The 26,583-nt window shown below is 47.6% G+C and overlaps 2 protein-coding genes and 1 long non-coding RNA gene across 3 annotated transcripts in view; 1 reads left to right on the top strand and 2 right to left on the bottom strand.

Annotated features, from left to right (window-relative positions):
• HDGF (heparin binding growth factor) overlaps positions 1-2,028 on the bottom strand; it is a 33,119-nt gene extending 31,091 nt beyond the window's left edge. The window contains exon 1 of the mRNA XM_039513130.1: positions 1,661-2,028. Within this exon, the coding sequence (XP_039369064.1) occupies positions 1,661-1,747 (87 nt within the window). The 5' untranslated portion in view covers positions 1,748-2,028. The remainder of the gene's footprint in view (positions 1-1,660) is intronic.
• Positions 2,029-9,258: 7,230 nt separating this feature from the next.
• Positions 9,259-24,973, top strand: PRCC (proline rich mitotic checkpoint control factor). The gene is made up of 7 exons (XM_039512574.1): positions 9,259-10,105; positions 13,984-14,031; positions 16,193-16,777; positions 18,051-18,146; positions 20,198-20,341; positions 22,286-22,351; positions 24,485-24,973. Exons 1-7 carry the CDS (start codon positions 9,599-9,601, stop codon positions 24,569-24,571), a joined length of 1,533 nt encoding a protein of 510 aa, XP_039368508.1. The 5' UTR covers positions 9,259-9,598; the 3' UTR covers positions 24,572-24,973.
• Positions 12,062-17,740, bottom strand: LOC120390181. Its single transcript, XR_005591028.1, has 3 exons — positions 17,419-17,740; positions 12,673-12,769; positions 12,062-12,402 (listed from the first exon to the last, which is right to left on the bottom strand). It is a non-coding gene; the product is annotated as an uncharacterized LOC120390181 (long non-coding RNA).
• Positions 24,974-26,583: the final 1,610 nt, after the last annotated feature.

The raw sequence follows: 26,583 nt of genomic DNA, 5'->3' as shown, positions 1-26,583 counted from the left end.
ATTAAAATTCCAACCAATCAAACGACAAAGAAACCCCCAAAGGGCCAGATCCTGAGCTGGTGTAGCTGCTTTACACCAGCTGGGGACTGGCCCACAGGGCCCAGGGGGCCTTCATGGAACTACCGTGCCTTTAAATGAAATTTACAAGATAAATAAACAACCCTTAAAGCTCTGACAAAGACTGCAAAAGCAGTTACCAGAGACCCCCTGACTACAGCTTTAATTCTGTTTGGCCACTAATATTACAAAAATGAAAAAGAGCTCTGTTTGTAGCACTGAAGATGAAATATGACAATCCCATCGGTACCCCCTCCAATTCCCCTCCTCCCACTAAAACACAACAGGGAAAAAGTCTAGTTTCACTTACTGTCTCCAAGGAGATTAGCAAAAAATATGCAAGAAACCGTCCTAGCAGAAAAAACTTTGAATACAACCGGGTTCACTTTTTAAACAATCTGCACCATTTTCATGAGCAGGCAACAGACCAAGTGATATTTATTTTTAAGCTGCAGCAGCTTTTAGCCCTGACGGAATAATAATGCGTGATCGCAGAAAGAAACTGATAAAGGTGAAATACTTTATGTGCCACAAAAACACACTGTATATATTTATTATAACCTACTTTGCTTCCCATATACAGGTGTATAATCTAATTTCTGTTCCCAGAGACGCGTATTGCACAGCATGAAAACAGACAGGACCATGTAAACACTCATGGAACAGTAATCAGATTCTCGTGCACACTTTTTTTAAAATATTCACCTGTCTTCCATATATTTATGAGCTGCTCTTTTGTTTCAGAGCAATATATGTATTGTCCAGCATGAAAATGCACACGCCAGACTATACAAACAAACATTAAAACAAAGTAATGGATTAACCTAGTTACAAATCTACTTTGTTCCCTATTATACGGCCTAATTTCAGTTTTTGCGCTGGCACAGATAACAGCACCTACACTGAAATTCTTTTTTTCCATATAATTTATCTGACCTGATTTCACACAAACTATATAAAATACACCTCTCACGTGGAAGCTGAAATCCGATCCTATGAAATATGGCTGAAAAGAGATTATGAAGGAACTACAAAACCTGAACGCCGAGAGCCCACTCTCGTGGGCACGGGTAAAATTGAGAGTTCTTTGGCTAATCTGAGGGGTTATAATCCTTGGAAGGCAGTTACTCCATTTCTAATCGGTAGGCTCCCAGGCCCTGCTCTATCTCAAGTTCTGCAGTGTTATCACCTAATCTCTGGTTTCCAGGAAAGACTCACAGGTTCCCTGGCTACGTTTAATTTCAGAGCCACGGCGGGTTTATAATCCAAATCCCCCTCCCCCGGTGGTGCCCCACTTCCAGGTCTCCGGGCCCCCATGCCTACGAACTCCCAGCCTTCCCACGCACGGGCTGAGTCCCGCTCCAGATCTCCAGGCTCTGTCCCAGATGCCCAGGCTCCCCATAAGCTAAACCCACAGGCTCCCCTGCCATGCCATACAGGCAGGGGGGTGGGGGGGAGCCTGGGCCAGCCGGGGGCGCTGAGCCTGGTCGGCCTTGCACGCCCCGTGCAACGTGCAAAAAGCCCGCGTTATGCAACTGGGGGGGCAGTGTCGATCCCCCCCTTTGCACACAGCCCCGATATCCCCCCCTTGCAGGCTCCTTACCCTAGCAGGCCAGTGGGGGTAACCCTTCATCTTGGCAAACACCAGGTCCCCGCATTTGTACTCCCTCTGCCTGTTGGACCGGGACATCTTCGCCTTGAGCGCCAGGCTGCTGGAAAGTGGGGGCTTAGGTGTGCGTCGGGGGGGGCGGGAGGGTGAAGTTTGGAGGCAAAGCCCAGCGATCCGGCAGGCAGGCAGCTCTCCCCCACCCCTCCGGAGAGCAAGCGGCCTGGGGGCGGGGGTGGGGGGGGAGCAGGAGCCAGCGGCGCCCAGGTGGTGCTAGCAGCAGGTTGGCTCCCGGGAGACGGGTCGGTGCCCCGTGCAGTTGTTTGTGTTTGAAATTCAATTGCTCCCTCCCTTCCCCACCCCCCCTCCCGGTGGATGCGCTCGGAGGCTCGTTTGCTGCTGCCTTGTCCCAGACTCACCACTTGGTGGAACGCTCCCCCTCCCGGGAGGAGCAGTAAACGGGGGGGGGACAGTCCGCAGGCTGAGGGCGCAGAGCCCAGAGCGAACAGGGAGAGAGACTCCAGGCTGCAGACGCTCAGGTGCAGGCAAACACAGTTGCAAAGAAAGAGTCTGTGCTGCTACATTTGTCTTGTAACAAAAGAAAATATTCCTAACACCAAGTAGCCAGGGAGGGGTGGCGGCTTCCGGGGGATGGGGGGTACTGGCTACAGTTGTTGCAAATCAATAATTGATCAATGAAGTGTCCAGCTCCCCGGTTGGTAGGGTGACCAGATGTCCTGATTTTATAGGGACAGTCCTGATTTTTGGGTCTTTTTCTTATATAGGCTCCTATTCCTCCCCCCATCCTGATTTTTCATATTTGCTGTCTGCTCACCCTACAGGCCGGGGAGGCAGAATCCAGCTAAATATTGTCATGTTGCACCATACAATTATTACTCCTACGAATACAGCATCCAGGTGACTTTTGGGGAGGTTAGGAGGGGGGACTAACCACCTAGATTTGTCTTGTTGCAAACAAATGACAATACTAATTATTTAGCCTCGGGGTGGGGGGATGGAAGCCTCCAGGTAAATTTGGCTGGTTGCAACATCATAATTAGCTAATGATAAAATATCCAGCTTCTAAGGATGAACAATCAGGCAAATAACAATACAGGATTTTGGTTCACAGTTTTCAAGATAAAGCTACAAATATCCAATGACAGTTTCCTCTCTCCTCACCCCAGAATTAAGTCAAAATCTAACCCCCAGTCTTGCACAGATTTATACACCTGCTTAACTTCACATATGTACCAACCCCACTGACATCAATTGAATTTATGCCTAGGCATAAAGTTAAGCATGTGGCTGTGATCAGGGCCTGAGCTGATTTCAACTTGTCTGCTACCCTGGTCTTGCAAAGAGAAGGCTAGCTCATCGGCCTGCTAAACCCAGGCTTGTGAGTTCAATCCTTAAGGGGGGCATTTAGGGATCTGGAGATTGGTCCTGCTTTGAGCAGGGGGTTGGACTAGATACCTCCTGAGGTCCCTTCCAACCCTGAGATTCTATGACTCTAAAGAGCTCTGAAACAATTTGCAGGATCAGGCTTTTGTTTTAAACCAAGAAAAATAAATGTAGTTAAGATCCTCATTTCCATAACCACTTAAGCACCCAGGTAACTTTCCATTTGTGAGTAGCCCCACTGAGTTCATTGAGGCTGACAAAGTGTATTTAAGTTACTCACTCATGTCAGCGATTTGCGGGAGCTGGGCCTAAATGTGTCTTGTTGCAAACAAGGTAGGAAAAAAAGAAAATACAAGACAGTCCAACTAAAGATACTTTATATGGACAGAACGTTCTGGTTCAGAGCTGCTATTGGTCCTGTACAAATAAATAAGTAAATAAAGTTTCCAGCTATAGTTCATGAACAATGGCCCACATACTTAAGGCCCCAGCAATGAAGCTACTTATGTGTGTGTGTCAATGTGGCCAACTCTGGCTGTATTTAGTGTGTTCCTTAAAGCTGGAGTCATAGGATTAGGTAAGAATCTTGGCTTTCATTCAAAGAAGAGATGTTTCTAGCCCTTTTGGTTGCAAAGAAAAGCTTGGAAACGGGACCCTCCCTGCAAGGCTCTAAAATGAAAAGGGAGCTCAAAAGAACCCAAAATGTGGTGGTGGTCACAATCGCATGATTTTGAAGCCAAGGACCTGCTTGTGTGGATCCAAATCCAGGGGCAGGGCCTGGAATAAAGGGACCACTCACAGCGTGGGAAGTCAAGTCTGTGAGTAAATCTTTGCAGGATGGCAGCTGAAGTTGTGAACAGACCAGAGAGGTTACTGAGTTGTTAATGGCTGATTCATAAGTTCCCTCTACCACACTTTTCCCCAACACTACAATTAAAAGCAGCCAACTTAAATCAGGACTGAAACTGGTGAAGGTCTGAATATTGGGGATTTCCACTTCTGTACTCCCCCTTCCATATAATTAACGGACAGTCGAAATAGCAGGGCCAGGGGTTGAACGGGGAGAGCTCCTGGCAGCTGAGGGCTTGATCTTGCAAGGGGCTGAAGATAATTACACCCCTAAACTCCCACTCATTTCAATGGGAGATAGGCACCTAACTACCTTCGAGGAGCTCGGCCTGACTGCTTTGGCCCTGATCAGTTCCGTGGAGTTCAATAACACTACCCGTGTGCTTAGCTGTGAGCATGCGCTGAAGTGCTTTGCTGGGTCAGGATCAGAGTGCTCGCTACCGTGCCAGATCAGCTTAGCTGGTAATTCCCCCACCAATGGCTTTAATAATCCCCTGGATCGATCGGTCTTCAGCTGTCGTCAAGACTGCACCGATCACAACATATCCACCATTCTTCTCGCATTCTTGCCTTTCTTCTCCACGTTCGTCCGAAACATTTAACAGTGTCACCTTCCCATCTTCTCGGAGGCCAACCAGGTGGTCTTTTCTGTTCTCGCGGGTCCCACTCAGGAATGATTGCACTCCACCCATTGTCCGTGAACCGTGCTCTGTGGCCCGCCCATCGTATCTCATTATATCAGCTTTCTGTGACAATATCGTTCACTCCGCGGCGTTCGCTAATCATTTCATTTGGGATACGCTCCAGAGGGGAAATTCCCAACCTAGCTCGTTCCATTGCCCGTTCAGCTACCGACAGTCACTGTCCTTCTCTCTTCGTCCGTGCCCAGGTTTCGCTGCCATTCAGCATGGCTGGCAGCACTGTTGAATTGAAGGTATTTGTAACACAGTGGGGACCTGCTCTCAGTTTAAGCCAGTAGCCACGACTTTAATACTAATTATTAATGATTTATTAATTATTATTAGGCTTCAACTGAGAGCAGGTCCCCATTGTGTTAGGGAGTATTCACACACCCAGCAAGAGACAGGAAGCTTCCAGTCTAAGCAGACAAGACGGAGAAAGGACGAGGAGAAGGAAATTCTATTATCCCCATTTGCAGGTGGACAATCCAGATTTAATTAAAATATTCGTTCTCTATTAGTATTAATGATTCTCATTATTTTTGTATGTGTATTACCATTAGTCCTAGCCCTTGTGGTTGCAAAGCTAACTTCTGATGCAGGAACCAGCTGTCAACCGAATCAGTGAGGTCTGCCTGAGTTTGCCACCCACCTGAAACAATAACTCCACGAGGTCTGAACTTTCCCATTCATCTCAATGGGTTGATCATTCTGAGGCCTCCTGATGACAATTGTAATGCGCATGCTGCTGACTACAGTATCTCGCTGCTGGAAGAGAGGGAGGAGGGCAACCGTTTTATCTTGCTGGAGAAGACCCAGTCCCAGCTTCTTAAGAGTTTCCTTTATCGTCCGTGTCTGTTTCCCGAGTCACTAGCTCATCCCCAAAGTCTGGATGCTTCATCCCATCGGGTGATTGTGGTTGGCTGCTCAATAGTCCCCTTTCAAGTTCATGCTGCTTTCTTTCACCTCCCAGTTTGACAGAAGACACAAGGGACTGTCTCTTACCACGGGCCAGATCGTGCTCCTGTGACTCTCACTAGATGGTGCCTTACGCTCGGCATAATCTCCTTGAAATCAAGGGGGCTACTTGAGGAACAATGTACCACTCAGTGTGAGCAAGGGTGTGGTAATTAACCCTCTGTCTACACACAGCATCTAAACCAACAGGGCCCCGATCCTGGCTGAGGCCAACCCTTAGATCAGGCTCCCACCATGCTAGGCACTGTGTGTGCACAGAGAGAGAGACAGCCCTTGCTCTGCAGATCTGTGCAGTCTAAATAGTCAAGACAGACCAAGTGGGAGAGGGAAAACAGAGGCAGAGTGGGGAACAGCTTTGGCCAAGGTCAAACAGCAGATTTGTAGCTGAATTGGGAATACAACCCAGGTCTCTGACTTTGTCTAGAGAGCCCTAACCACTAGACCAGGTTGCCGGCAGTGATCGTGTAATATAATTATAATTATCTAAGTAAATCAACCAAATGTATAGAGGGAGAAATAACTCCTCCCCACTATTCAGAGTTAACACAACCATATAAAACCAGCCACATCACAAACATAGTAACCAAAGCCCCTTCCGCCAGGTTACAGCTCAGTAAATCTGAGGCATAGCTGCTCCGCGTCGCCACCTAGTGATGTGGACTTGTGAACATCGCAAAGAAGCTCCCACAGTAACTCACAGGATGACCTCTCTCCTCTTTTGTTTTCATTGCCTTGCATGGATTTTGATGACTTCTGGCATTGAAACAGCCCTTGCTGGGATAGGATTTGGTTTCGGTGGTGTAAAGACAGTGAAAATGTGCTGCACAAGAGACATTTTTATGAGCAGGCGTGTTTAAGGAACTACCACAGGCAAAAATACCATGGAGGCGAAGGAAAACTACAGAACATGGGATCCATGAAGGGAGCTCTAGAGATCTCTTGTGAAGGGGCACTGCTGGTTGTAGTCTTTGGAAGCTCAGGATAGATTTTTGAGATGAGTATCAAAGGAGGTGGGAGAGAAGTCCTGACTCTAACTTCATTCATGACACTAAACTTATATTGACTTCAGTGGGAGTTTTGCCCGAGAAGTGACTGCAGAAGTGGACCTGATAAGAGCTTCCATGATTTTTTGGTTGTTGTAAGTTTCAGTGGAAATGGTTTTCATTAGCTTGTGAAGAGAGAGAGGGAGAGCAGGAAGACAATTTAAACATTTTCCAGCTGTGGTGGAAACCCAGTCTCTTTTAGGATATGTACAGTAGCATATAAAGGCCCCAAGATCAGGGCCCCATTGTGCCAGGCACAGTGCACACATGTAGTGAGAGAGAGACAGCCCCGCTTTGAAGACTTTACAATTGAAATAGACTAGGCAGAGGATGGGTTAATATTTCTGTGCCCCAAACAGGGAACTGAGGCACTGACAGGGGAAACAACTCTTGAGGTCACACCATAAGTCTGCAACAGTGGCAAGAACTGAATCCTGATCTCCTAAGTACCACACCACTACCTTAACCGCTAGACCAGTCCTCCTCTAGCATGCTCTAACATGGCCAAGAGAGTAAAACTGACTAAAAACAAGAGTGAAACCAACCAGTTTCATTTTGCTGTGCCAGTTCATAAGAAATGGAGAGAAATTTACAATAAAGATCATAATCAGTGAGAAGTAAATTTGGAGGTTAACCTTCTTTCAGCTTCTGAAACCTGAGGTCTTCATAACCCATTTTTAACACAGCAGGGACTTGCCAGTTCTCCAGGCTAATGTCTAGGGGGTGGTGACCAACTGCAGATTAGCCAATACCCAACCCTTCAAAAGTGGAAAAATTAAGGCATTTTACTAATTTCTCTTGATTTCACTTTAATGATTCATGTTAATAGTTCACAGCATACTAGCAAATAGGCTTCAGTAGGCTTTGGATCAGGCCCCACATTTTTGAAGAATAATAATATCTCAAGTCTTCATTCTGCTCTTGTATGTCAGGAGGACCTCCATTGAAGTCAGTGGAGTGATACCAGTGTAAAAACAGCATGCATGAGATTATTATGATTATTGGTTTGTATTGCAGTAATGCAAGAAGCAGCTTGCCTAGGCAGCAAATCAGTGGAAGAAATGGAAATAGAACCATGGTCTTTTCAATCAGAATTCATCCCTGGGCCTCACTATCCTTCGCTAAGCAAGATGAGAAGTGAGACTTTTGGTGATAATGATTCCGTTTGTAGCTAACCCAGATTCAACCATTTCTGGTCCAAATCATAGGCACTGAGGGATTTGCCTGGGTGATTTGCACTTGGTAGTATTCCTGCAAACACAGTGCAATGATATGGCAAAGCAGCATGTGCAGTAACAAGGAAAGGCTGGGAGCGTGGAATCCAGTACGTGTGCATAAGAAAAGTAGGTATTTAGATTGGGAGGCCTGTGCAAAGATGGGTCCAATTACTGGATAACTATTTTATGTGCTACCAGGGGCCTGCTGCCGCACCCCGTTTGACATATGTAACCTAAATAGTAAAATGGCAAAGTGCTAATGCCCCCAGCTGTATCACCAGAAACAGTGCACAAGGTGAAAAACGGTGGCTTTTTACATTGCGGGAGCAATGGAACAGTTTAGGGGAGCAATGGGGCTGTGATTATGAGCATGATACTGGGAGCCAGGGCTCCTACCAATGGTCCCTGCAGCCTTGAGCCCCTAACTGAATCCCTGGCACCACTCACCACGCTCGGCTTTGGGGTTAGCAGTGACTCTAGGGTGACCAGAAAGCAAGTGTGAAAATCCGGGACAGCGGGTGGGGAGTAATTGGTGCCTATATAAGACAAAGTCCCCCAATTCAGGACTGTCCCTATAATATCAGGACATCTGGTCACCCTAAGTGACTCTGAGAGGAAAGCGCCTGCCCACTGAGCCCCTCACCTGCTCCCTACACCCCTAGCACTGCACTGGGGCACTGGAGTTAGCACTGACTCAAAGGGGAGATCACCATTTGGTGGCCACGGGGCAATTACTACGAGTCCCAGCATGCACTACAGCGCCCCCTGCTGTTAGGGACTGAGCAGCGTCTCCCTTGGCATTGTGGGAGTTGTAGTCCATCTGCCATAGGCCACTCTGGGTCCTGATTTGGCGATTAACTAACAGTCCTGGCACGTAGTGCGTCAGGTCCCTCTCTCAGCCAATGAAAAATTCGCCGTGGTGCATTGTGGGCGTTGCAGTCCACCCACTGCAGTGCACCATGGGAGTTGTAGTCCTGTCTCTATGAACGCAACTCTCTGGCCGATCCTTTTTGCAGATAATAAATGGTGGGATAGGAGCGGGCATTAATTACAGTGCATGATGGGAGTTACAGATATTTGAGTCTGTGAAAGCTATTAAATCCCTACGGGCCCAGTGCACTCTGGGAGTGGCCGTATGAGACCGCGGTGAGCGTGACCAAATGACTACAGATCCCAGGATGCCCAGCTTCCTGTCTCTGTGGGCATCAAGGGCGTTCTGCCGCGGTGCACTCTGGGATTGGTAGTCTCCCTCGACTGAAGGGCTCCGTTAATTGGCCGTCTGCCGCGGTGCGTTCTGGGAGTTTTACTCTTCCTGGGAGTCCGGGAGGGGGGGAGTGCTGTCGTAACTACCTGCAGCCGCGGTGCACGCTGGGAGTTGTCGTCCCGCCTTTGGGTGAGCATGGACTCCCCTTCCCAAGGTGCAGCGCGGCGGCCCCCCTGCGGAGAGCCAATGGGGTTCGGCCGCGGTGCCCTCTGGGAGTTGTAGTTTTGTTGTGCTGAGGGGGGGGGTCTCTCTCGGCGGCCATTAGCTGTGTGCGCGCTGGGCTGGCTGAGAGCGGCTGGGTCGGAGCCTTCGCCTCCCCTTTCCAGCCGGGGGTGGAGCTGCCATGGCGGCCCGCGCGGCTTAGCCCCGCTCCCCTCCCGCCCCCCAGCTACGGTAACCGAGGAAGCGGGCGCGGCCTAGTCGAGCGGGCGGATCCCCGGGCTCGCGTAGCGGCCGCTGCCGCCCAGGGCTGCCCCTCGGCCGGCCGCGGGGCGGGGGCCATGTCCCTGGTGGCCTATGGCAGCAGTGAGGAGGAGAGCGATGCGGAGGAGGCCTCAGGCGAGGAAGAGGAGGCCCCGCCCGTCCAGCCCCCCCCGGGCAGGGGGCTCTTCTCTGCCCTGCCCCCTCCCAAGCTCCCCCTGCTGCCCCCGCACCAGCTTCTGGGCTCCGGCTTCCCCCTGCTGCCTCCGCCCCACGGGGGGCCACCCCCTCCCTTCATGCTGGGGCCCCCTCCCGGAGTCAGGGGCTTCAGCACCCCGCCTCCAGGCATGAGCCCTGCCCAGGCCTCTGCTCTGGGGCTGGGCCTGCCTGAGCCAGCAGCCTTGGGGAGCCTGGGGGGGGAGCAGCCCAGGCTTGGGGGGCTCCCCCTGCCCCCGCCCAGGGAGCCTGCTGGACTGAATCTCCCCCCTCCTGCCATGGCCTCGGCTGCTCCCCCCGGGGCTGGGGCCGGCTCGGGTCTCCCCAAGCCGAAGAAGAGGATTGTGGCGCCCGAACTGCACAAGGGGGATGTGAGTATGAAATAAAGTCTTGTGTTCTGGGGATCCAGTGATGCCAACACCCTGAGCAGGGGGTGCACCCGTAGAGAGGCATCTCCCGTAATGGGATGGGGGTGCCTCTGGTGCGGGGACGTCTTCAGCCCCTGAGGGGGGAGAACCCCTTGGGAGAGTGTTCCTGAACTCTCCCTCTCTTATTGGGGTGATCCCATGGCGGTGTCAGGTGCCCGTGAAATATTGTCATGACCCCAAGCATCCAAGCACAAGAAGGTGCAGAAAAAAGTTGACACTGACATTGCAGAGTCTCAGGGGAGACATGTCCTTGCCAGTAACTCTAATCCTAAAGTGCTTTGCAGAATTAAGCTGGTATAGAGACCTTATTTACAATCATCATACAGCAAAACTAGATTATCCATAGGGTTGTTCGTTAGAAAAGTTAACTAGTTAACGAGTCGAAGCCTGACTCTACCAGTTTTGGGATGTCCAAAATAATTTTTATTTCGCTAGCCCAAATTTCATGTCAAAACTAAAATTTGTTTATTTAAAACTAATTATCTGAAGGTTTTAGATTCCCCCTGGGACATTTAGGTAATAGGTTATCTGTAACTTGCCTTTGTGTTTTTATAGTGTTTCTGATCTCACTGGTTCCCTAAGCACCATGAAATTGCAACGGATTAGGTGCTGTACAATAGGGAGGAGAGGAGAATATTCTTGGTCAAGAACAGAGGGTAACTACTCCCGCAGAAAATGTCATTCTCAGAGTATGCAGAACTGATGGGACCTCAGTTTCTCTTTTGAAAGAGCCTCCACAAAACTCAGTTCTTTTACTGCTAAAGGATTAGGGAGATAGTCCGTGTTGCTGGGATTGGAACCTTTGATTCTAGGACAGGGGTCAGCAACCTTTCATAAGTGGTGTGCGGAGTCTTAATTTATTCACTCTAATTTAAGGTTTCGCGTGCCAGTCATACATTTTAATGTTTTTAGAAGGTCTCTTTCTACAAGTCTATAATATATAACTAAACTATTGTTGTATGTAAAGTAAACAAGGTTTTAAAAATGTTTAAGCAGCTTCATTTAAAATTAAATTAAAATGCAGAGCCCCGGACGTGGCCAGGACCCAGGCAGTGTGAGTGCCACTGAAAATCAGCTCACGTGCCGCCTTCAGCACATGTGCCATAGGTTGCCTACCCCTGTTCTAGGACATACAGACGTCAAACCTAATAGTGAAACTAGTTGGGTTAGGACTGCTCCCATCAGCAATGCCTTCTATTTGGAAAGAATATGTAATATTTTAGCATAAGGACTTAAATATAAACCACGTGTGGGAATGGGATTGATCTGTATACCAGTAAAACGCAACCTCCTCCTGAGTGAAAAGCGACAGCTTTTTAACAGTGCCCTGCAATCCGATTTTATAAGACTAGGAAAGGAAGTGGAAGAATATCCTAATCCAATTGCTGTTGTGGCAAAAGCTTAGGGAGGCAGATTGTAGTTAAACCCCACAAAGGCTCAGGACTTTGTTTTAGGTCTCAACTGAAAGATGGCATTTTCACGGGCACGCTGTCTCCCTGTTCCCTGTCAAGGGGTTACCTATTTTATATTGCCTCTCAGGATGCAAAGAATAATCAGCAAAGTCCTGGAGAGACCACAGGCTGTCTATTTTGAGACAGGCAGCTGCAGGAGGTGGACTCTGAATATGAGGTTATAAATAGTTGCAGGGATATAATTGGTCAGCCAGCATCTTAGCCTTGGGAGAACTGGAGCTGTGTCAATGTCAATTCCCCTCTCACCTTGCTAGGAGTCTGCAGGGATGTCAGAGGGGACATTGAAGAGTGTACATTGTTCTCTGTAGTCCCAGCAACTCAGGGCACTGTTTTACCAGTTAAGAGGCCTAGCGTAACAAATTCCAGAGCCATAAATCCCTCTGCCAAGATAAAACATAAGAGATGTGGCAGAGAATATCTTGTTGCTATATCTTGGGACTGTATATAGCAAACTTTAATTTAGTCAAAACATTGACAGACAACAGGACAATTCATTCATTGCACTTCACATTGCTTTGCAATGTGCATGTCTCCATCCCAGTTAGGGTCATAGGGGGAGGAAATGGCTTCGCTTTAGGTGTGCTTCACTCTATCCATCTCTAATATCCTGTGTCATAATCCTCTTATTTCTATCCCTTCTGCTGGCTCCAGTGATGATGTACATCTGTTGGGCAATGCAATGTATTGATCAGTCTTGTTAGCAAACTCAGCAGTAGTGTTCTGCTCTCACATCCCCTGTTTGCTCATTCCCTTCTTCACAGCATCTGGCTGAGAAACAGACATTTCATAATAAAACAGATGCCAACCTACTGCAGTAAAGTTAATGAGGCTTATTGACAACTCTTGTGGGATAGTCTTACATGAAAGGGATCTGTTTCTCTTCATGTATTGCTCTCCCCCTCCCCCCAGTGTAGCAACATATTAACTTTGAACACTTATGTGGCACAGATTATCACTGGCTATCATGTTGATGAGCAAGGGTCAGTAAAAAGAAATGCATAAAAATGGGGCCATTCTTAATTCTTCACTACTCCGTACCTCTTTTCCATTGTGACAGTCGCCCTAATCCTTCAAACTCCTCTTCAAAATTCCCTTCTTTCACCTTGCATCCCACTGGGGAATTCTACCTCAATCTCTAATTCAACATAAAACAGAACTCATCATGTAAATTCTTATAATACTTGACTCTTCTTATCTGTTTACTTTATCTAGTTTCATGTTCTACGTTTGTATAATGTCGGTAGTAAACTGGGACGAGGGCCATGTCTCCCTTAATCTCTGTAAATCACCATGGAAAGCTATAGGACTGTACATCTTTAGGGCTGGATTCCCTTGTATGCTAAGGCCCCGTTATGATGGCAGAGCGTGGAAAGGGGCCTCAAGTATAAGAGAATCAGTCTCCAAACACTAATTTCTAATTGGACTTGGGTGTCCAAAACTTCTAAGCACCTTTGAAAAATCCCCTGCTAAATTACCAGCTCCGCAATGTTATGAGTTTGTCTTTCCACTTTGGTTTACATTGTCTAAACACACAAGCAGAGGGCTGTCAGTTTTTGGGTGGGTATTTTTTTGTGATTTCAAAACAGAGCCTGACTTATAAAAAAACTCAAACTGAGTTTTGCCTCAGTGTTTTATTTCTTGTATTAAAAAACAAACAAACAAAAACAAAACCAGCAAAAAACTTTAAAATGCCAGAGCTGTTGGTATGCTGTGTGCTAATCACTGGTGAGCAGCTAAATAGGTGTCAGCTGTGCCTCTCATTTTCTCCCACTCACTCCTGCTTTGTAACAGTATTAAAATGACAGTCTTAATGTTTTAAATCCTGACTTAAAATTAAGTAAATGGGGTGGTTTTTTGGGTCCACATACCTTACAGATGAGCTTAATCTTCAATTGGACAAAACGTTGTTCAGTTGTATTGAAATGGCTCTTATGAGATTTAAAGCTCTCACACCAGTGTACGTCTTTATATAGCTATCATTTTTACAGTAGCCTAGTGTTTTATACATAGCCCTCTCCAAACTGCACTAGTTACAACTGTTGCTAAACATAGCAGCAAGTAGCACAGTCTTGCTTCCATTGTGGACAGTTTGCTTATCTCTCATGATAGTAACCAGGGCTGGCTTTCAACAAGACAGCACTTCTTGACCTGATCTCCCCATATCAGCAGGACTGGAGGTGAAAGAACTTCGATCTCCTACCGCCATCTCAGCAGCTAGGGTCCTTGCAAATCAAAAAGCTGGCCCTGCCGCTAACGCTAACGTGATCTCTTTGATAATGAGGACATTTCTTCTATTTCTTTTTAACTGTCACAAGTGCTACTTACATTGTTTTTTTTTTTCTTTCTCAGTCAGATTCAGAGGAAGATGAACCATCAAAGAAGAAAAATTCTCTTCAGGTAATGACTTAAAATGTAATTCTCAAACTTATACTTCCTGTGGAAGCAACTTGATCAGGGGTTCTCAGACTGAAGGTCGGGACCCTTCAGGGGGTCACGGGGTTATTACACGGGGGGTCGCAAGCTGTCAGCCTCCACCCCAAACTCCCTGGTAATGGTGTTAAATATATAAAAAAGTGTTTTTAATTTATAAGGGGGAGGTCGCACTCAGAGACTTGCTATGTGAAAGGAGTCACCAGTAAAAAAAGTTTGAGAGCCACTGAACTTGATTGTCACAATCTTGGGCTTACAGCTGGGGCCCTCAGGCAGGCTCCTATCAGGACTAAGGGGGCACTAATGTACAGTAGCAAACTGCCAGAGTTCCTAGAGGAGACTGTTTTTGCAGTGTATGGTATATTCAGGCTCTACAACAACTGGTTAGGCTGGTACTAAAACTTTATCAGTCAGTTGAATCAAGTTGCCACAAGTTAGATGACATATGAAACTTAATCTCTAGTAGCAAACAGAATAATTGGCAGACAGTCAAGTCACTTGGAACTCTGAACCTGCTTCCAAGCCCATAAAAATGCGGGAAAGTAATCAGACACTTGATTATCAAAATGCAGCAGACTTCAAAGTATTGTACTTCAGAAAAATGACTGTAAGCCCAACCCTGCTGCTTTTGAAATCGAGGCATTGCATTGACTTCAAAATGGATGGCCTTTTGGTCACGGCACCGGAATGGGGCTTGGGAATTGTAGGTTCAGTTCCTGGCTCTGTCACAGACTCTCTGTGTGACCCTGGGGACTTAGTTCCAGATCCTGCAACTTGTTGCACTTTGGCAGCAAAATTTTCAGTTCAGGGACCCTAGGTGTCCATTTCTTTATTACTTAGCCAAATTACTTAGCCTCTAGACCTCCACAGACAAGCTGGTTACTTCAGTGTTTTCAAACTACCAGCCAAGCAAGCCCATCTCCAGAGATGGGTGGTAGTTCCTAATAGAAGCAATGTTTAAAAAAGAGTAATATACTTGCAGATGCATTGTAGGTTGGATAAACAGGAGAACTGAAGGTAACAGTTTATTGCTTCCTGTCCTATATGGGTCTAAATATTGTTCAGAAGCGGTTGATCTATTTAAAAAACACCTAACATGAGAGGCAGTATGGCCTAGTGCATAGAATATGGAACTAGGACTCAGGAGACCTGGGTTCTTTTTCTGGCTCTGCTACTGGCCTGCTGGATGATCTTGGTCAAGAGGCTTCACTGCTCTGTACCTCAGTTTCCCTTCTGTAAAATGGGGATAATGATAGGGACCTCCTTTGTAATGTATTTTGAGATCTAATCACTGCATGCTCAAAAGCATGGGGCTGTAGGGGAATCTTTAGTGTCTTGCTCCCCCAGTATTCTGCCTCCTATTGCTTCCAGATGTGAACGTGATGATGGAATTTATTATGGCTTATATTACGATAGCTCTGACGGGCCCAGTCGTGGATCAGGGCCTCATTGTGCTAGGCTTACAAACACATCAGAGAGTCTCCCAACCCTGAGCACTTACGCACTATTCATGCTTACATTGTAATGAGTGGCCTGCAGGGTAAAGACTAAGCTGTGTGGTGTGAAAAGCCGGCACAAACGCACAACTCATCAATCTGTCCCTTACTTGCAATCAGCCTGTATATATGAAAGTTGGTTTAAACCCCATCCTGGAGGGTCTAAGGCAATGGTGGGCTGCAGATTGCCCACCACTGGTCTAATCTGAAAAGGTTTCTTTAGGATAATGCTCTGAACATGGCTTTAATTTGGAGAACATAGACTGATGCCTTTGAGATCTATACATTCACTTAAAAGCCCCCTCTTAATTTTGGGTAAAGAAGTCTCTGGCATTTTTCCCCTCTCCGTTGTAGAAGGGAAGTAAAGCCTCAGTTCACAGCGCTAGCATTCTGCAAAAGCTGGTCCTTTGGTCTGTCAGATTTTTCTGTCACCACTTCAGAGAAGAATATATCCTCCTTTGTATCTCAGGCCAATGTAATTTTCAGTCCCTGCAGTGCATGCTCAGTAGTGGAGGTGCCCATTGGCAAGGTTAGATAGAAGTGAAATGGCACTGGGTTAGGAAAATAAACCCGCTCATCTATTTTCTTGTCTCCTATTTTTATGAACCAACTTTTCTGAATGAAACGACCAGGGACTCAGCGAGGGCTCTGGCTTGTCTGCTTTGCTTCCTCAACCCAAAAACTTGACGGTGAAAGAGACAAACCGGTTGCTTTTGCCCTATGCTTTCTCGAGGAAAGCAGCAGAAAATGCCCCTGAGTCGAAGCCAGCTAAGGCTCCAACCTCCTCCTCCAAGCCAAAACCTCTGTCCAAGCCAGCGGTGGCCACGACTCCTTCACCATCCGCCATCAAGGCAGCTGCCAAGAGTGCTGCCCTACAGGTGACCAAGCAGATCACCCAGGAGGAGGACGACAGTGACGAAGAGCTAGAGCCAGAGAACTTCTTTTCTTTGTCTGACAAAAGTGAGCCCAGCGTGGTCAGCGCGGAGACGTATGTGTATTCTGGCACCGTGGTGACAGAGGATCTGCCCCCTGGGACGGAGCCGGAGCCTGAATTCCAGGATGCTGCCGCTAATGCCCCTCTGGAGTTCAAGACGGCTGCGGGTTCAAGCACCACTCAGCACAGCTGGGCCCCCAAGCCTGGAGAAGACTATGGCAACCAGCCATATAACCAGTTCCCTAGCTACAGCGTTGCCAATGCTCCCGGGGCATACTATCAGGTAAGAACCAGGATTACCCATGGGCAAAATACAGTGGGCTTGGTTTCAAAAGCAGCCTTTGAATGCGTGCTGTGAATTACCCACCAGAGCAAGTTATAGCACTTGGAGCTTGAGCCTGTGCGAGGACTTTCGGGCTAACCCCCCAGCACACTGAGGCTCTGCTATGAGGAGGTCTTGAGGCATGACTGCACTATTACCTAGCTTTTGAAATGCACCCACAGAATTGCACCAGCCATTGTCTGGGTGCAAAATCAGAGGCCTGTTCAAGGCTATTACAATACCTGGGGGCAGTGTCTGAAACAGGATTGGTTCTTACTGATCCAGCAGGAGGGTTATGCTAGGGAAGTAGCAGTTGAGTACATGTAGCCAAAAGTAGATCTTAAAGGGGAAAAAACAGGGTGTGTCTCCTATGTGCTGCTTCATAATGTCTGAAGGTGGGCTAGAAACTTCTTTAAGGGTCTCTAGTGTGTGGGTTTTTTTTTTTTTACCATTAGGAAAGGAAAGGAGGAAGCATACACCACACCCAGCTCAAACTGCAGGGGTAGCATAGGCAGGTTGATGTGCTCTTTCCACTGAGTCAGTATGTACTGACAAGCCGACCCTGCTTCTAGAGCCTTCTGAGTCTGCCTTTGTGGTCTCACCTGCCAGCATTAACCACTCATTAATCTGCTTTCCACATGAAGCCAAAGGGCGGGGAGAAAGCCTTAACAGATTGTCCGTGTAGTGGAGTTCAGGAGCTCCCCAAATATTCACGGAGTCCTTTTGAGGGCAGAAGGAAATCCACTCATGTCAGCTTATCCTGAAAGTAGGCAAAGGTGCAGTGAACAGTACATCAGAGTGTTGGCGTGGTGACACTTCAGGTGTGGTTGTGAAGACACAAAGCTGTGGTTCCAGCCAGAGCAGAATTGACTGCAGTCTAAGGTAGTAGTCGCCATGTACACATGTGTAAAATGCCACTCAGTCGGATGGCGCTGCCAAAGTAGTGATGAGCCAGGGACAAGGGCTTACAGCAGGATGCATTCCCCCTGAGCGGGGAAATAAATTCTCTTGTTGGGCCCAGGGCAGGGCATGTGAATGGCTCATCATGTGCATCAACAGGCTAACACACCTCTAAGGTCAGGTGATATCCCTGAAGGCGGCCTTTTAAAGGTACCTCACCCTGAGGGCATCTGGTTCCTGATCCAATTCTGCATCTTGGTATCTGTGTCCAGTTTTGTTCCAGTAGCTATCTGATCACACCTTGATGACAAGCCTATTTTCCTCTCAATTACAGGATTACTACACCAGTGGCTATTACCCAGAGATGGATCCAGCCCTTGGACCACCACAGGAGATGGGCACCGACTCGTCCTTCATGGATGATGAAGCGGTTGGCATTTATTATATATCCTACCACAGAGTTCACATTGAGATGTTATAGGAACATAGGCTCTGCTTGGCAGCTCAAAACACTGGCCTCTCAAGCTTGGTGCCTCGCTACTTGCCATGCTAGATCTGGCGGCTGTTCCTTCAGGTCTAGCGTCCTGTTGTGGGCCTTGGTTGATACCTGCTGCCGCCCACCTCCGCTCCCTTGAAGTACACACAGTCAGTTTGGTAATACCATATCTCATGGGAAAAGGGAAGAATTCCTTAAATGTAACAATAATACATTTGCTTTTAATGGTGTTGAGTGCCTTACAAAAACATTCCCCCACCCCCCCGCCCCAGTTGGATAAGCAACATAGCCAAAGAAGAAGAGACCAGAAGCAGTATTAACATTGACTGATCTCATGCCAGTCCCCAGAAATAAATAAATGCTAAAGAAGGAAACTAACTCTGGGTTGTAAGTCAGTGGAGCTCTGCTGACGTTGATGGAACTACAGTGGTTTACAGTGAAGTCAGTGGAGCTACACCAGCTTGCATCAGCTGGGAATCTGGCCTTGTTGTCTGTACATAAGAATCATACTGGGTCATACCAGTGGTCCATCTATACCAGTATCCTGTACCCCGGCAGTGGCCAGTGCCAGTTGCTTCAAAGGGAATTAACAGGGTAATCATCAAGTCATGCATCCTCTGTCCTTCAGTGCCAGCATTTGGCATTCAGAGGCTTAGGGACACCCAGAGCATGGAGTTGCATCCCCGACCATCCTGGCTAATAGCCATTGATGGGCGTAGCCTCCATGAACTTATCTAATTCTTGTGTTTATGTTCTTGGAAGAATGTTTGGCAAAGCCAGTGGTATGTCATTAGGCTTTCCTGCCTTTTTTTCCTTGTATACTAGTCCTCATTATGAGATCACTGATTACAAGATAGGCAGCTCAGACACACTTTTTCTCACACCCCAGCCTCTTCCAGTGATCTCCAGATCTTCTGCTCCAGCTGATCTGTTTACTTTATAAGCTGATATCAGATATTTCCAGCAGGAGACAATCCAGCAAGTCCAGCGTAATCTTCGCTCAGGATGTAGCAAGGAGTGAATGTCACACACAACATGGTGTGTGGTATGCACAGGTGCTAGCTGACTTACAGCTGCAAAGCAATACAAAAACTGCAGCTAAAAGACCTTGGAGCTGCCTTAATGCAGCAATGTGCTCCATTCATGTCCCAAGGGCTCAGCAGTTTCAACTCAAAATCCGTTTGAAATGCACGACAAATTGCTGCCGCTGTCCAGAAACTGCCAGCAAAGCTGGCATCTGGAATCAAATGAGGCTGCAGAAAGCACTGGCTGTGGTGTGCAATTCTCTTCCAGCTGCCTCAGCTCATTTCATATGCCACCACCCTGCTGTGTTGCTTTGGAGCCCTGTGGGGGAAGGATAGCTCAGTGGTTTGAGCATTGGCCTGCTAAACTCAGGGTTGTGAGTTCAATCCTTGAGGGGGCCATTTAGGGATCTGGGGCAAAAATCTGTCAGGGACAGTACTTGGTCCTGCTGTGAAGCCAGGGGACTGGACTCACTGACCTTTCAAGGTTCCTTCCAGTTCTGTGAGACAGGTATATCTCCATATTGACCTGTTCCCTTGCATAAGGGGGATTTGCCAGTGACAACATTTTCAGTGCTTTCTTGACTCTTATAATGGGCATGGAAGCCAGGACTGCTCAGTTCTATTCCTGGCTTTGCCAGTGACTATGGCAAGTGTCTTCACTTGCTTCTGTCTCTCAGTCTTTAAGATATATTTCCCTACCTCCTGGGTTAGATGTGGGGGAGAGAGTTTGTGGGGCTCACTGTTTGTAAAGAGCTTTGAGACCTGTTGATCTGTAGAAGAGCAGTTATACTATAAACGCAGGACTCTCTGGCTGGGAAGATGAGCATAGTCATGGCCCAGCACGGCAGGTGATAAGCTGGATTGTTCCAAGCCCCAGTCACCTTTGCTTGGTACAGTGTATCAGAGCCATGTAATATGAGTGTAATTCTCTTCTGACCTTTGTGTTAATTCCTCTCTCAGTTCAAGCGTCTTCAAGGTAAGAGGAACCGTGGGAGGGAAGAGATCAACTTTGTGGAGATCAAAGGGGATGATCAGCTGAGTGGAGCCCAGCAATGGATGACCAAATCCTTAACAGAGGAGAAGACCATGAAATCTTTCAGCAAGGTATGGGTAGGAAGTATTGCCTAGTGGGTAGAGCACTAGACCAGGATGCAAAAGGGCCTGCCTTCAGTTCCCAGCTCAGCCCCAGACCAGGGGCAAGTCATTTAATCAACCTTTTGTCCCAGTTCCCCATCTGTAAAAAGGTGATGTTGAGGATAAAATCCATTAATGGTTGTGAGCCACTCGGGTGCGGGTCAGATAAGTAGATGGGTAGCAGAGGGATGGCAAGCCATGGGGCTGCTGTTCGGCTGTCCCTTCAGAGCCTTAGGGAGCTTGTTTTCACATCTCTGGATTGCATTGGCGAGACTGCATCCATTTCTTGTGCTCGCATTTTAAAAGGAATGTTGAAAAATTGGAGAAGGTGCAGAGAAGATCTACAAAAATGATTTGAGGCCCGGAGAAAATGTCTTACAAGTGAGAGACTTTCGTTTATCAAAAAGATCAAGAGATGATTATGGTGTAGATGATGGGGAGAAAACACTGGGTACTAAAGGGCTCTTTAGTCAAGCAGAAAGAGGCAGAACAAGAACCAATGGCTGGAAGTTAAAGCCAGACCGATACAAATTAGGAACAACACGCACCATCAGGAGCAAATGGCCAAGAGGAGTGGTGGATTCTCCATTTCTTGAACTCTTCACATCCAGACTGAATGCTTTTCTGGAACATGGTTTAGCTAGACACAAGTTATTGGGTTCAACACAGGCGTAGCAGGGTGAGAGTCTCTGGCCTTTGAAATACATGAGATCAGACTAGGTGATGTAGTGGTCCCTTGTGGCCTTACAATCTGAGACTAATGTAATGGTGAATAGAAATTAAAGGATACGCCTTTCCAGTTATCCAGCTGCAAAGGGAAGGGCATCTGGGAAGCAGTCAGGAACGCAGTGCAGCCTGTATGGTGGTGCCGTTCCCAAGCTGATCACTGGAAACCAGCGATCATGAGACAGCAGTGAAGTTAGCAGGGAAGTTGCTGGGAGTGAACAACTGAAGCAGGAAGACTCTGGTGATGGCCCCAAGGTGCTGCTAGACCTTGAGAACTTAACCCACAGCTAGCTCACTGCTCAGGGTAGGGACCATGCCTTGATTTGTGAGGCATTCGAATCTACAGTTATGTAGGGAGTCTGCAGCCCTGTATAGCCTAGAATGGATTTGTAGGCACAGCATGACCCTGCTCCTAATCCGTGCCTCTGAGCCATCCCCTAATAGAAATAGCAACAAACGATTATTTATTGCAATTGACTGACCACAGAAACAGTGACTCATAAAATAAAATCTTCCCATGTAGCAGGCACGAGGAGTCAGCGTGGCTTGGGGAGTAGAGCAGAAGACTCGGGATTGGGAGATCTGGGTTCTATTCCCAACTTGGCTTTGACGCTTTGTGATCTTGTAACCCATTTCACCTGTCTCTGCTTCCATTCCCCTCTCTGTAAAATGGGTATATAACACCTAGCTTCTGTATATGCTGTGAGGCTTAATCGGTGCTCATGAAATTCAGAGCACGTGGAGGAAAGTGCTGTGTAAGTACAAAGTAATCAGGCACAGCGTGGCTGCAGAGCATCTTGAAACAGGTGCATAGCCTCAGTGTGTGAGCAGTGAAGACTGAGTAGGAACTGCATCAACATGGGATCTGTTGTATAGATTCATACGCTCCAAGGCCAGAAGGGGTCATCACGACCATCTAGTCTGACCTCCTGTATGGCACAGGCCAGAGACCTGCCCCACAATAATCCCTTTTAAACTAGAGCTTATCTTTTAAAAGGAAAAAAAAAATCGCCAGTGATGGAGAATCTACCACACCCCTTGTCACAAGCTTTAAAACAAGCCAAACACTTCTGGTTTCTGGAGCATTGGCTTCCTGTCCATGTGACACCATCCCTCGCTGATTTCACTAGGCAGAGCAGTGTCTTTCCAGCACTGATAGTCACTTTGAATTTGTTTTTTGTTTTTTAGAAAAAAGGAGAGCAGCCCACAGGACAGCAGAGAAGAAAACACCAGATCACGTACCTGATCCACCAGGTCAGCTGCCTACTGTGGGTGTGAAAACATCCCTTGACAATGTTACAAATGTGCTATCACTTAAGAGCAGAGAGTATCAGTGGAAATGAGCTGATGGAGTCAATAACTTCTGCAGTTACAAGAGAGAGACTCCCCAGTGTGTCCTACATCAGGCAGACCTCAATCTATGCACGAAGAATTTCCATTGCAACTTGCAGTGGTTTTGTGGGGGGAATTGAGGGCTGCAGCAAGTGGTATGGGGCAGAGGCCAGGGCTTCCTTTGCTCCTTGCACAGAGCTGAGCTCACTGTTGGTGCAGCAATAATCTCTGCCCTTGAGTTGAATCCATTTGTTGTGTCTTCTGAGATCCCATCCGAGCCCTGAGTGGCTTTCATCTCCCTCTCAACTTCATGTACATGCATCTGCCAGAAAGGGTCATTGAAGGGTAATGCAAGCCACTTCCGTTCTGCCTGTTTCCGTCCTCCCCAGCTGGGGTGAATGTGCTGTGCAGGCTGGTATATGTATGGCTGATCTGCAGAAGATAAAAGCCCTAGGAGATGACGACAAAGCCATGTGGTAGAGAAGAGTACAGTGACGCCATGTGTCTCTGGAATAGCAGACAGCTTTGATGCTTGTCTGAAGTCATGGATTTGTTGCACCATGAGAGACAGCTCAGCCGTGGAGCTTTGGCACTAGGCTAACAGGGTATGCCTACGACATAGGGAAACCGAACAACAGAGGTAGGTAGAGAGGGATCATGCAAACAGTTTACCACCTGGACCTCCCTTTGGCAAGCTTGACAGTATGTACATCAAGGCGGGTTACTGTGCAACTTCTCTGGATTCCCCAGACACTCGATTAGATATACCAGCCTCTTAGTGGGCAGCACAGCCGTAACACTAGGAAAAGCCATGCCCAGGCCAGAGGGAAGGGTGAGGATCCTGACAGACAGTACCTCGAAAGGTATTTCTGGTAGATCTCCGATAACTCCCCTGACCTCCCGCACTGCCATCCCCCCTCCCCGCACTCCCCCCCTTCCGGTCTGGGGCTGCATGTAATGGGACCAAATGCTAAAGCCAGTAGTGTCTTGCCACTAGATGGCAGAGGGCCTCCTTTTGCTGGGAAATCACCACCACCACTCCTGGCTGGAGGGTGAGGGCGTCAGTGCAGTTGCCTTCCTCAGCAGAATATTTTCTCCTCCCACCTGAGGCCCAGCACCCCGATGTGGAGCTTTAGAGAGATGGTTTGTCATCGGTTTGTGTTTGGAGGTTAGTGGCGTGGGGCCACTGGGTTAGCCACCCACTGTTAGAGTTGGCTGAAGGGAATATTGACTAGTGGCTAGAACGGGGGCCTGAGTCTGGACTCCTGGGGTTTGTCCCTGGCTCTGCATTGACTCGCTGTGTGAGTTTGAGGCACATTAACCTACTGTGGCCCCCATCCTCACACTTTGCGGGTGGGGGGGGGATGACTGCTCCACAGGGCTTTTGAGAGTCGATGCATGTCTGTGATTGAACCTCTTGGGCAGTCTCTGGGGTGAAACCTCTAAGGAACTAGCTGTTGTAGGAAGGGTTCTGTAGAATCAGCACTGAGCCAGTGTCCCAGCACGAGTTGAAGGGTGCTGTGCTGCTGGGGACAGGCCTGGCCACCTGGGGCCACTCAGGATCCCATGGCACTTCTCACATGACTAGGGACTCCGAGCATTGTTCCAGCTTGGCTTCTCTACATCCACCTGGATACAAGATTATACATTTCCTCGTTTAAATCGGGTGGCATTGCTGTGTGGCTGCTAAGGCTCCACCCCCAAAGGAAGTGGCATTTCAAGCATGGGAGCAATGATGCCTAAGCAGCCCTTATCTATTAATTTAGGTCTCTATCAGGATATTTATATTACACCAGTGGTTTTCAGCCTGTGGTCTGCACACCCCTGGGGGTCCGAAGGCTATATCTAAGATTTCCAAAGTGGGCCGCATCTGCCTTTGACATTTTTTTAGGGGTCCACACATGAAAAACGATCGAAATCCCATAACCGTGGTACCAGAGAACTAACTCAAGTGCTCTGAGCTTCTCACTGTGAGGGACAGAAAAGGGCAAAGGACTATTAAAACAATGAACGACCGTTCTGATTTTTACCTCTTCTCCACCCCCTTTTCTGCAGGCGAAGGAGCGAGAGTTGGAACTGAAAAACACATGGTCCGAAAACAAACTCAGCCGGCGTCAGACCCAAGCCAAATATGGATTTTAGCACCTCTCCTATTCTGTGGGCATTAGCCCGGGTGACCTACCATGTCAGACTCCTCCTGGCCTACCAGGAATCGAGGAGGCCCCTGGATCTAACTGTGTGGGTGGGAGGATACAGCACTCCCCTGTCTGCGAAGAGAAGGGTTAAATACTAACCATTTCTGAAACCCACGCTGTAACTTTTTAAATGATAATGCAGAAGGTTCAAATCAAGTCTGGTTCGTGCAGCTGGGGACTCTGCCGCTGGACAGCCACAGGCTTGTCCGAAGAGGACGTGACTGGTGCCAGGTTTTGAGCTCTCGTCCTGTAGGTGTACAGACTACCCATTTTTTTCTTTAGTCACCAGAACCTTAGGTAGAGTCTCAATAAATTTCCAAGTCCAACGCTGCTCCTTTCTTTAGACCTACTGTGTGTCAAGAGTGTAATTTCCTTTTTGAAAGGCAGTTTCAAGGGCAAACTTTTTGTATTATTTGAAAAACCCTTTGGGATAGTTGTACATGTGTAGACACATTTCTCTTCTTACAAGCAATCTGAGCAGGTTTGAAGTGTGTCTGGTTATTTTGTTTTCCTTGCCATGTCCTCCTGTAAATTTTGAGTCACTTTTGAGGGAAAATTTTTGTTTTCAAGGTGGATGTTGGCTAACAAGACAGTGCTTGTTTCAGTTTGAAAACAGCGCACAGATACCCCCAATTTCTGGACTCCACGGAAAATATTTGGGTTTCCTCTGCCAACACAAGAAGTTATTGTAAGCTCTGGGACATATAAGAATGGGGTAGGTGTGGGGGTGTGTTCCCAAGCCAAGGCCCAGAGCGCTGTAAAAATCTGATCCAAATACTAGTTGAATCCAAGTATTTCTGGGGTGAGATGGTGCCCTGCAGTCGCAGTGAACTGAAGCCACAGCAGTATTGCCTGTAATAATCCAAACCTGGGCAAAAGCTGCCTACAGCACACTTTTTTTTTAAATCTTATCAGCCTATCTGTATAACTCCTACCTCCTGCTGAGGCATCAACTCTGGTTTAAATGTTAACTCCACCCACCTGGCTGGAAAAGGGAGGCAATATCTAGACTTAAACGTGTTTCACAGAACACTTGAAAAATGAGTTTCTTCATTTCACTTAAGCTGCTGAACTTCCCCCAGGCAGAGACGGGCCAGCTCTCTGAAGGTGTGTGTATCTAGCCATTCTTGCTGGCCTCACTTCCTAGTTCGCTGTTTGCTGCCGAACTCTTACGATGCTGAAGCAAGGAGCGAGTCGGTCCAGTTCTTTAAGTCACATTCCCGACATCAAAGGTTTTATTTGTTGTACCACAACTAAAGCAGTTGATTGCGGCAATTCCATTGAGAAAAACGCCAAAGGGCAACTTGCTCTCATCTACTGTTCCCAAAAAAAAAAAAAAAGTACCTGGTGACTGAAGTCTGGCGGTATTTTAAAATCAGGTTTATAGGTTAATTCCCTGGTTGTTTTAGTACTTTGCAAAGCCCCTTTTGAGTGTTCCAATGACCAGAAAAAAGTTACTGTTGAGTAATTTATTCATATCTGTACAGTGAAATCCTCTGACGAGATTTGATAAAGGAATAAAACTTTTAAATGAACCAAACCACCCCTCTGGTTGCCTCTCCAGGGGATGGGATTGTTCACACACTGTTGCCACTCTCAGGAACTGGATTGGCACCGGAGTGATTAGATCTTACTGGTTTTAATATGCTGAACCCACGGGGCCTGACTCCTGTACACCAAGGCCCTGTTGCACCCTACTGGCATGGAGCGTTACAATGGATAGGGCTGTAACTTACACCCACTTGAAGGCCCCTTCTGCCAGAGCTGTGAAAAAGCATTCAGGCTTGTCTACACATACAGTGCTGTAGTGCTTAAGTGAAGATGCTACCTACACCGACAGGGGAGAGCGTCTCCTGTCGGTGTAGGTACTCTCCCCTCCCTGAGAGGTGTTGCTTTGTTGACGGGAGAAGCCCTCCTGTCAACGTAATGCTGGGTACAGCCGGAGTCCCGTCAGCGTAA

This window comes from Mauremys reevesii, linkage group 24 (genome assembly GCF_016161935.1).
Source record: "Mauremys reevesii isolate NIE-2019 linkage group 24, ASM1616193v1, whole genome shotgun sequence".
NCBI lineage: Eukaryota > Metazoa > Chordata > Testudines > Geoemydidae > Mauremys > Mauremys reevesii.
Note: the sequence above shows the minus strand (reverse complement) of the source record. Positions and strands in the feature narration are given on the sequence as shown.